This window comes from Polyergus mexicanus, unplaced genomic scaffold, assembly GCF_030449975.1.
Source record: "Polyergus mexicanus isolate NDT 795.1 unplaced genomic scaffold, iyPolMexi1.0 SCAF_6, whole genome shotgun sequence".
Classification (NCBI taxonomy): Eukaryota; Metazoa; Arthropoda; class Insecta; order Hymenoptera; family Formicidae; genus Polyergus; species Polyergus mexicanus.
Window position 1 is genome coordinate 2,853,925 of NW_027223326.1, and position 10,544 is coordinate 2,864,468.

At 36.8% G+C, this 10,544-nt stretch overlaps 2 protein-coding genes across 3 annotated transcripts in view; both read left to right on the forward strand.

The window, feature by feature from the left end:
• Positions 1-1,421: 1,421 nt before the first annotated feature.
• On the forward strand, positions 1,422-5,159 carry LOC138934147 (uncharacterized). The gene is made up of 4 exons (XM_070297589.1): positions 1,422-1,663; positions 2,152-2,411; positions 2,652-4,748; positions 4,993-5,159. The coding sequence occupies exons 1-4, from the start codon at positions 1,422-1,424 to the stop codon at positions 5,157-5,159; spliced, it is 2,766 nt and encodes a 921-aa protein (XP_070153690.1).
• A 136-nt stretch (positions 5,160-5,295) lies between these two features.
• Pig-t (phosphatidylinositol glycan anchor biosynthesis class T) overlaps positions 5,296-10,544 on the forward strand; it is a 13,276-nt gene continuing 8,027 nt past the window's right edge. The window contains exons 1-5 of one of the 2 annotated variants that reach the window (XM_070297123.1): positions 5,296-5,817; positions 5,890-6,067; positions 6,434-6,668; positions 6,737-6,904; positions 6,982-7,276. In XM_070297123.1, coding sequence (XP_070153224.1) covers positions 5,643-5,817; positions 5,890-6,067; positions 6,434-6,668; positions 6,737-6,904; positions 6,982-7,276 — 1,051 coding nt within the window. In that variant the 5' untranslated portion in view covers positions 5,296-5,642. The remainder of the gene's footprint in view (positions 5,818-5,889; positions 6,068-6,433; positions 6,669-6,736; positions 6,905-6,981; positions 7,277-10,544) is intronic. The other variant, XM_070297122.1, reaches the window with a different exon arrangement.

Sequence of the window (10,544 nt, forward strand, 5' to 3'; positions counted from 1 at the left end):
TAACCCGCCATTGCCGCCGGCCGGTTTTCCGGCCAGGCAATTCTTCCTGCTATTATGCCGATCCAGGACCCTAAGGAAAGTACTTTGCTTAAACCAAAGCTTTTAGCAACTGCTTCTTTAATAATTGATGACGTGCAATCTGCTAATGACGAGGACAGACTTGACTCTATTGCGTCTTCCCTTCTTCCCTCCCGAATCTGACGATGTTATGGAAACTGAATCCGAATCTGCTAACAATGTTGCATCTAATTCTCAGTCCGACTCATGTTTTGACGGGGGGATCCTTTCCGCCCAAGGAAGCCTGTGATATTTTAAATTATAAGTCCATTAAATCTAATATTCATAATAAGCGCAAGAAAATGGAAAGGAATGTGCCTTCTCCAATAGGTGGTAGCGACGGGACGGGGGGGGCGGATGACTCGAGCTCAGGTAAACATGTTTGTGACTCTCTCGCTAATGGAAGTGAGTATGACCTTTCGTCTCTTTCGAATACAAATAAATATGATAGAACCTCGCGGGGCCCCTTCGATGTTATTATCCAATCTGCGAAAAATTCCACGTCTTCAATCGACCCTATCGCGGTTGGTCGCCTTTTCTATTCTATTTCGAAAAAAGACATTCTAGAGATTAAAAAGATTGGTTTTTCTAAGATAAGCATACAATTTAAGTCTCGAGAGGCGGCAAACAGCCTGATTTCTAATCCCATCCTTAAAACAAAAAGATACAATGCTTATATTCCTCTTTTCAGAACAACAAGGAAGGGCATTATTCGTAATGTTCCTCTCGATTTGCCCGACGAGAAGATTCGCAGGGGCATTGACAATGGTGTTGTGGTTATCTCCGTAAAGAGGCTCAACAGAAGGCGAAGGAGCACGGACGTTTCGCAGTCCTCCTCCTCTGATGGTCAGGAGTCTACATTGATACCTTGTAAGACCGTTTTAATTACCTTCAAGGGCCAATCGCTCCCTGGACATATATATTTGTTTATGGTTAGACATTCTGTCAAACCTTTCGTTACAAAAACTACGCTCTGCTTCACATGTCTTCGTTATGGGCACTTAAAGGCCCAATGTAAGGGACATCCCCGTTGTCAGCATTGCGGGGAGAGGGCGCATGAGGACCCTACATCATGCCCTAAAAAGGACGGGCCGCCCTTCTGTATAAACTGCAAGGGTCCTCACAGAACCACTAGTTTGAGCTGTCCGGAATACAATATTCAGAGAACTCTCATCCCTCTAATTTTGATTCTAATCTCAATCCAGAACTGTGTGACCAGCTCTTTGGTCTTTTTAATGTCCTAATGGAAAAATTCGCTCCCATCCTTAAGCTGTTGGGCCTATATGACTCCGTTGCCGAGTTTCTTAGCTCACTCCTCCAATCATTGAATTCGCGAGGCCCAGCCTCTAATCCCGTGCTCTCAAATGTCTAGTTCGGCACGAGATCGTCTTTCTCGGCATCATCCTCTAAGGATCCTTCAATGGAATTGTCACTCTCTGATGAATAAGATTGATCCTTCCTACACCCTATTCCAGGAGTTTGATGTTTTAGCCCTGTCCGAGACCTGGCTCAGCCCCGACTCCTGCTTGAACATTTCTAATTTTAATGTATTTCGGACGGACTCTTTAACACGAAATAGCGGAGGTTTGCTTCTGGCCGTCCACAGGTCTGTTCCGTATAGTCTTGTGGAGATTGGTGTCCGGTTTGGCAGAGGTTTGGAGTGCATGGCGGTCATCATTCATTTGGATAACCTTGATCTGACTGTCGTCTCCATTTATAGGCACCCCCATGAGCCCCTCTCTGACCGAGAGTACGACTCACTTTTTGCCTTCTGTGACTCTTTTCCTCATATTATTCTTGTGGGAGACTTTAATGCCCATCACTGGGAGTGGGGATGTGGCCGGTCTGATAGGGAGGGCAATGCTCTTCTCTCTTCGGCCCTGTCCGCGTCCTTTACTTGCATAAATAATGGGTCCCCACTTTTTTGACTCGGCCGAATCAGGCAAGGTCGGCGATAGACCTTGCTTTTGTGTCCTCCTCTGTCATCGACTCGTGCGAGTGGAATGTGCTCGACGATACTCATCTTAGTGACCACTTTCCGACGGAAATTAGATTTAACTGCCACGTTATAAAGAGGAAATTTTTCTCCCATAGAATTAGACTGACTGCGGCTGGAAGGGAGCAATTCACCGAGAGCTTGAGTGATGGCCTGTGCGTCCTTAATGAATCTTTAAGCAACCCTGCGTTAAACGCGGAAAATAGATATGAGATTTTTACCCGCCACTTGAGGAGCTGTCTGCCTCGGAAAGCGGGGAGAGGTTCCTCTCAGGAACCCTCTCGTCACCACAAAAAACGGACCACCTTGCCGGCCCCCTGGTGGAATGACTCTTGCCAGGCGGCGGTTGACCTTAGACGTGAGCTTCTCTCTACTTTCAAGAGGTCTCCCTCATATTCTAATTTTCTTGCTTTTAAAAAACAGGAAGCTATTTCTAGACGCATTCTAAAATCTGAAAAAAGAAAAGGATAGAGAGACTTTTGTCAAAACCTTAATCCTAACACCCCTGTCACCTACATCTGGAAAGTTGTCAAGCGATTTAAAAATCGTCACTTGGGCATTGTTACTCCTTCCCCTAGTTCTAACTGCCGCATTTTAGAGGAGATTCGACTCTCCATCAACTCCTTATGTCCTCCATCCGCTCTTCATAGGGTCTACTCTTCTCTTGGTGACTTCCCTCCTGGTTACTCCTGCAGGATGTTTGACAGTCCCTTCACCCTCGGGGAACTTCTGTCAGTGATTCGAAATGCAAAAATACGCTCCTCTCCGGGTCTCGACCAAATTGACTACAATATGATTTCAGCTCTTCCGATGGAATACTTGCGGATTCTTCTTGACATCTATAATGAACTCCTGGAGGATGGTCTCTTCCCGGCTTCGTGGCATCACTCCTTGGTCTTTCTCATCCCAAAATCCACCCCGGGAAAATATCGGCCTATTTCTCTCACCTCTTGCCTTTTGAAGGTTTTGGAGAAGCTTATTTTGACTCGTTTGGACTGGTGGGTGGAATCCTCGGGGATTCTCCCCCCTTTTCAATTCGGATTCCGTAGAGGGAGGTCGTGTTCGAACAACTTGGGTGTCTTGACGACTGATGTTTATGGTGGGTTTGTCTCGGGACGATCAACGGCGTGTCTGTTTCTGGATGTCCAGGGGGCGTTTGATAATGTCGTCCCTAATATTTTGGTCAGGGATCTCGTTAACTTGGGACTCCCCCCAAAAATTTGCTGGTTCATATGTCAACTAGTTAATTATAGAAATATCCAATTTGTCTTTAACGGCGAGATTTCCCCTCACTTTGTTTCGGATAAGGGAGTTCCACAGGGCTCCATATTGAGCCCTCTTTTATTTAACTTGTACGTCTCTGGCTGTAAACAGTATCTCTCTCGCGACTGTCGGATCGTTCAGTTCGCGGACGACATTGCGCTCTATACTGGATCCTCTGATCCCGGGATCGCCCTCAGATCCTTGGAAGAATCGGTTGATGGCCTGTCGCGGTTCTTGTTTGCTAGGGGTTCGTCTGTCTCCCCGTCTAAGTCAGCCCTCATGGTATTTACCAAAAAAAGAGTCAATCCCTTGAGTTTTTCAATCGACCTAAACGGCATTGCTATTGGTTCGGTCCAATCGCACAAGTTCCTTGGCATTTATCTTGATCCCGCTCACAGAGGCAAAATTCACGCCCTTTATCTGGTGAACAAATGCGGGAAACTTTCCAACATCTTGAAGTCGTTGAGGGGAGTGTGGTGGGGAGCGGACCCCAGGACCATGCTCTGCGTTTTTAAAGCTCTTGTTCGGGGCTCTATTGAATATGGCTCTATTATATTTTCCTTGCATAATTCTGGTCTAGTGGAACTCTTGGAGAGGACTCAGCGTAGGGCCCTTCGTCACTGTATGGGCCTGAGACAGACTACCCCTACTAATGTGATTTATGCGGAGTCGGGCATTAGCCCAATTAAACATCGTTTTACTTTTTTGACATCGAAATTTATTTTTCGATCTTTTGCACTTAGGGACAATCTTCTTATTGAAAAGCTCTATGACCTTCAGGCCGCTCTTTTTAACAATAACAAATATAACCTGTCCAACAGATTTCTTCTGTATAGAGCCTTTTGCCTGAATAAAGAATACAAGCGTAGAATCGCCTCTTTTTCTAAGGTTCCTATACATCTTTTCTCTTATGAAACCTTATCTTTCACTCCAACCTCTGAGGTTACCCCTCTCCTTGTGGTGGAGGGGATTCGCCGGGCTCCGTTTCCTCAGCTTACTTTTCAGTCGTCCTTGCCCCATCTCATTGATGGTAGACACCTAATCTTCACGGATGCTTCCAAGAAGGAACCTGGGGACTGTGTTGGCATTGGAGTCTTTTCGCCGTCTCTCCACATTCAAAAAATGTTTAGGGCTGACTGTAGCTCCTCTGTATTTTCAGGTGAATGCATGGCCATCATTCATGCGATGGAATACATCCTCGAGAATGGTGTCAACAAGGTGACGATATTCTCGTACTCCCGCAGTGTGATAGACGTCATCTCTTCCGGCAGAATCAACAGAGATTACAACTATCTCGTCCTTATTCTCAAAAATAAGCTGAGGTCGGCCTCTCTCCAGGGCATTGATATTGTTTTAACATGGATCCCCACGCATGTGGGTATCCTGGGTAACAAAACGGCGAATCTCCTTGCTGGGCGGGCTGTGAGGGAGGGTGAGCCTTTGGAGTATCTCCCTCCCCATACGGACTTCTACTCACTTGCTCGAGATAGATATATTAAGACTACAGGGGACTTTCTTGCTTCCTAGGCGGGTCGGAAGGGCTCCCGGTACTTTGGACTGTATCCATCTTTTTCGCCTAATGCATGGTTTTGCAGTCATTCTCTTGATCGCGTTGGGGTGGTGACTGTCGCGCGAATTCGTTCTAATCATTATAATGTAAACTATAGTCTTTTTAGGTGCATCATTGTGGATTCCCCTGCATGCGATTGTGGAGCTCCCCAACAGGATATTGGCCATGTCCTTTGGTCCTGTCCGCTGCTCTCCGCACAGCGTGGCTCGCTCCTCTCTGCCATCAAGCGAGGCCTTGGAATTCCTCCCCCCTATGACATCTTTGAGCTTTTAAAATTTCCGTCCTATAAAATTGTCGCTCCTATTGTTTCCTTCCTGCGCTCGAATAACATTTCAATCTGACTCGACGAATCGGAGCCTTACTTTGGCGCGCATGCGCAGTGCTCTCGTTCTCGTAAACTAAGTTGAGATGGCTCTCTGGCAGCATGAACGGAGATGTACTCTGTTCCTTGCCAAAAAATAGAAGAAGAAGAAGAAGACAGACAGACGCTCAACGCTCGATGCTCGATGCTGCCATATAATGGCATCTTTATTCCTTTTATTGTGCTGAGGCTCTAAACAGAATCTGTTCCTTGCCAAAAAGTGAAGAAGAAGAAGAAATAAAGAAGAAAAAGAAGAAATGTGTGTCGTGTGTGTGTGTATATGTCACCGATGAATTACTAAATGTAAAAAAAATAATTATTTATTTTATAAAAAGAGTTATAGTGATTAATTCAAAACGAAATTATCTAATCAGTGCAACCTAACTTAAAATAATATGCTAACCTCGTACATATTATTGTTTACCGGTTTGATTAGTATTATAACATGTAATAATGCATATAATGACTTTTTCGACGAGGAATTAATATTGAAACCTTTATCAAATAATCACATTTATGCTTATTTTCAATTTACCACGATATGGAAAACGGCAAAACATAGAGAAACGCGTAAGTAATTATTATAGTACTTAACCAGTAAGTTTGAAGTATTCATATAAATGTAAAAAAAAATTATTTTAGTTCAACATTCGCATCTCTTTCCAAGAGGCTTGGGTGAAATCATAGGTCGTCATAATGTCGATGAATTACATGTTACTTTAACAGAAGGCTTATGGAATTATCAAAAATGGGGATATCCATTCCATGATGCTGGACCTGGTGCTGAAATCACTGCTTGGTTTAATAAGAATGTAACAAAGTAAGAAATAGTACTGATTTTATAATTTTTTTTTCATATTTAACAATAATATCAAACCATTATATATAATATCACAAGTAATATAATAAAACATTCATATACCATATAATAAAATGTTTGAATCTATGAGATCAGAAAGCAAATTTTTTCAACTGCTGTAATTTTAATTTCTAATGCATTGAATATAGAATAACATAATTCCACTAAGAAAATGAATATAAAATATCCAATTGCAAACAAAATATAGATCAATTATAAAAATATTTTTAAAAATGGAACACACATACCAATAATATATCTAAAATTTTATTACTTAATTGAATTATATAGAAAAATTTTAAAAACAATATATAAATTTTTTTATAGCGTAGACAAAGAATGGAAAGGTCTGACAAATGCTTTAGCTGGATTACTTTGCGCATCTCTGAATTTTATTGATATATCTAATAGCATGTCACCAGAGTTTACTTTTTGTCCCACTGGACTTGTCATGGATGGACTAGTAAATGCTAGTCACTTACGTTATTCATCACTACCAAAGGAGATAGTTTGTACTGAAAATCTAACACCATTTAAGAAATTGTTGCCATGTGACTCTAAGGTATTCATAAATCATAAGCCATGTATCTACATTGATTAATTGTAATAGTTAATTAATTTTTTCTCTAGAGAGGTTTAGCAACATTATTGAATTCTGCACATATACATAATACAAATTATCACTCCATTGGAATACATTTTCGATCAATATGTCGTGACACAAGTTGCACAAGAACTTCTTTAGAATTACGACAGACTGTTTCCTTAATATATGATATAATGACAGACATGAATCAGGTAAAATCAGATTAATGTATAAAATAATCATAAATTATATACTATTGTTTAATTATTAACGTTCTTAATTTACATAGGATTGGTCAATAAGAAAATTTTTTGGAATGGGGCTTCAAGGTGCATGCCCACTTGCAACATTAAGTAATGTGTATGTTGATATATCGAGTAATAATACGAATCATATATATAAGTTAACACCACTACCAAGTGCAAGAATTATTAGCTTACGTGGAGGACAACAGAATGATATAGCAGTATATGATATCAGAAATCATTCTAGTAGAGGAATATTTAATATTGCTGCTATATATAATATGCCAACTAATACTATAAACTATCCTTCAGTTCTCTATGCAAATAGATATATTATTGGTATGTGTGTATTCCATTTTTAAAAATATTTTTATAATTGATCTATATTTTGTTTGCAATTGGATATTTTATATTCATATATTTATCATGCATAATTTAAAAAGATATAATTTTAGAAAATCAGATTTGTTAATTAATGTTATATATATGAATACATTAATATTACAGTTTGTTTACTAATATGTAAAATATGCTGCACATAATGGTAGAATATGAGTTACAAAAATATTTATAAAACATGATTTTATTTCAGAGATACATACTGTTTTATATTTCAACAAGTGTTTATCTACTTTTAAAATAATTACTTAAAATAACAACTAGTTTGAATATAGGCAGAACACTTTATCCCTGGTTTGAACATCTTATTTTAAATTTGAATATCTCATTACAGATTACTTGATGTTTTAAAAAGATGGTATTCGAATATACCGGCGATTTTGAAAGTAAAATATTTTGAATCATTTGTAGATATTATATATAAACGATTTTGGGTGAAATAATCAAGTAAATTCAAACCAAGAGAGCAAAAAAAATTCTATGGAAAATGGCTCCCGATGTATTTCATAGTTTATAAGACACTGACCAAAAATCTCAATAGGTACAACTGTTTAAGAACTATAACTTAGCCTACAGAGAACATTGAAAATTGATTTTTAGGATATTTTTGCGAAAATGATCGTATTTACAACTTCCTGTGATTTTCAACAAGTGAAACATCTCAAAACTTACCACATGAAGGTACCTGCAATATGAATCTCACCCAGAATTTTCCAATTATCTGTTCATAAAATTTAAATGATTGCCTAATCATTGCCAAGTGGCTCCATTTTACATATAGAATAAGATTAGAAGAGATGGAGATAAAAAGCAGCTAATAGAACTATAATCATTAATAATGATCAGGTAATCATTTGAATTCTATGAACGGATAGTTAGAAGATTCTAAGTGAGATTTGTATTGCGGACACCTCCACATGGTGACTCTTGGAGTGTTTCACTTGTTGAAACTCGCAGAAAACTGCAAATACGATCATTTTCACAAAAATTCTGAAAATCATATAATGCTCTCTGCAGGCTAAACTATAGCTCCTATACAGTTGTATCCATTGATTTGTATCCATTTTTACTCAATATAATCACATAAACTACAAAATTTTAAAGTTTGAACGAAATCCACTCAGCGCCATTTCTTAAGAAGTATGCGAGGAGTATCCTTTCAATAGTTTAGAATTTTAAGTATTTATTAGTTGCTAGCACATACAAATCTGAAAATTACTTGGATTTTTTTAATACATCAGATAATCTATGATAAGATATTCAAAGCTATATTATTTAAGTGATAATAATTTTGAGTATCATTTTGAATACCCTTTAAAAATAGAAAAATATTTGTTAAAATATAAAACAAACTATAAATTGGAAACAAAATCATTTCGGACATATACAATATTTATATGAATTTTATTATTTTTATATCCTGACCTCAAATTATGTTTCTATCACTATTAATATTTTACGCATATTAGAAAACATTTTATTTATAGAATGAATTGACGCAATTTATATGGGACAAATTTCTTGTGCAATTGATAACACAATCCGTAAAACAAGACTAGTAATTTCTTGTAGAATTATTTTCTGATGTTGGAATGTATAATTTCGGTTTTTATATTTCTTAAAATATTGAGAAATTTGTAATTATAGTTATAAGAAATAACTATCTTAATGTATTTTGTCATATTACAACTATGATATGCGAAAATGTGAGAAATTTTATTACAATCTAATTAATTATTTTTTGGTTTGTTCTTTTTAGCTGAACTGGCTGCACTAGTTCACGAAGTTTGCATTAAAGCTTTAGCTGAACCGTGCAAGAGAAAGTATTCTTTTTAATAGTACAATCTGAACCAGAGGTAGAACAAGCAGTGCAAGACTTACATTAACTCGGAAAATTTAAAATATTCAGTGAAGAAACAATCGATAAGAAGGGTTTAAGGGGAGCAAATAATGGATGTCTGTATAACAAAATAAATCAAAGAAAAAACAAAAAACGCGACAAATATTAATAAATTAGGTTGAAATAATTAACATACATAATTTACAAGACGTGAATAATATAATATAAATAAAACGAAGTTAAAAAATAAAGCACAGATGTTGCAGCACTTTATTTTTTAACATCGTTTTATTTATATTATATTATTTACGTCTTGTAAATTATTGTATGTTAATTACTTCAACCTAAGTTATTAATATTTATGTCGCGTTCTTTGTTTTTTCTTTGTGATTTATTTTGTTATACGGACTTGCTCCGGACTTAGCCGTTATTTGCTTCTTATGCCCTTTTTATCGATTGTTTATTATTCTCGGAGTCCTTTGTTTATATTCATTGAAGAAAGATTGTAATAAATGTTGACTACTGCACTAGATAATTCTTTTTATATCCATGTATATTTTTGCACTTACCTACACTATCTTAAACTAACTTGAACTAGTGCAGTTCTAGTGCAGCCCCAGGTCAGCTAAAAAGAACAAATCATTTATTAGGACTTTCAGTTTCTAAAAGGAATTTATTACATCAACTATAGTTAATATAATATTTATGGTTAAATATGCACTTTATTGCGAGTTAGATCATTGAGAATCTATTAAATAGTTTTTATTTATATTTATTTAAACTTAAGAGTTTTTAAGGTCACTGAATGCGAATTGATATCAAAATTGGCAAATTTAAAATGGCAGAATTAATATGGATGTCAAATTGAAAAATTTTTTTGCATAAATTTTTCATACAAAATTTGAATTGTCAATTTTGACATTAGATTTATATTCAGCGACCTAAAAAAACCCTTAAGTTTAAATAAATATAATTGAGAACTATTTGATATAGATCCTTAATATGTGTAATCTAATTCGTAATAGACTTCATATTTAACCATGAATATCTTAATAATAGTCAATACAACAAATTCCTTTTTTGAGGACTAAAAGCACGAATAATATATTTAATTTTAATTGCACCAAAATTCGAATATTTCTCGAACACGTCACAAATTATGACTGTAATATAACAAAATATATTAAAATTTTTACAACTTTAATCACATTTTCAAAATTATGACTAATGCACCATCAATTGCACCAATTGAATCGTTAGATGGAAATCGAAATCGTTTAACACAAAAAAAATTACAAGAAGTAATTAGTCTTGTTCTTATATTTGAAAAGTTATATTTTGTAGTACTCTGCGTTGATACCACTGCTT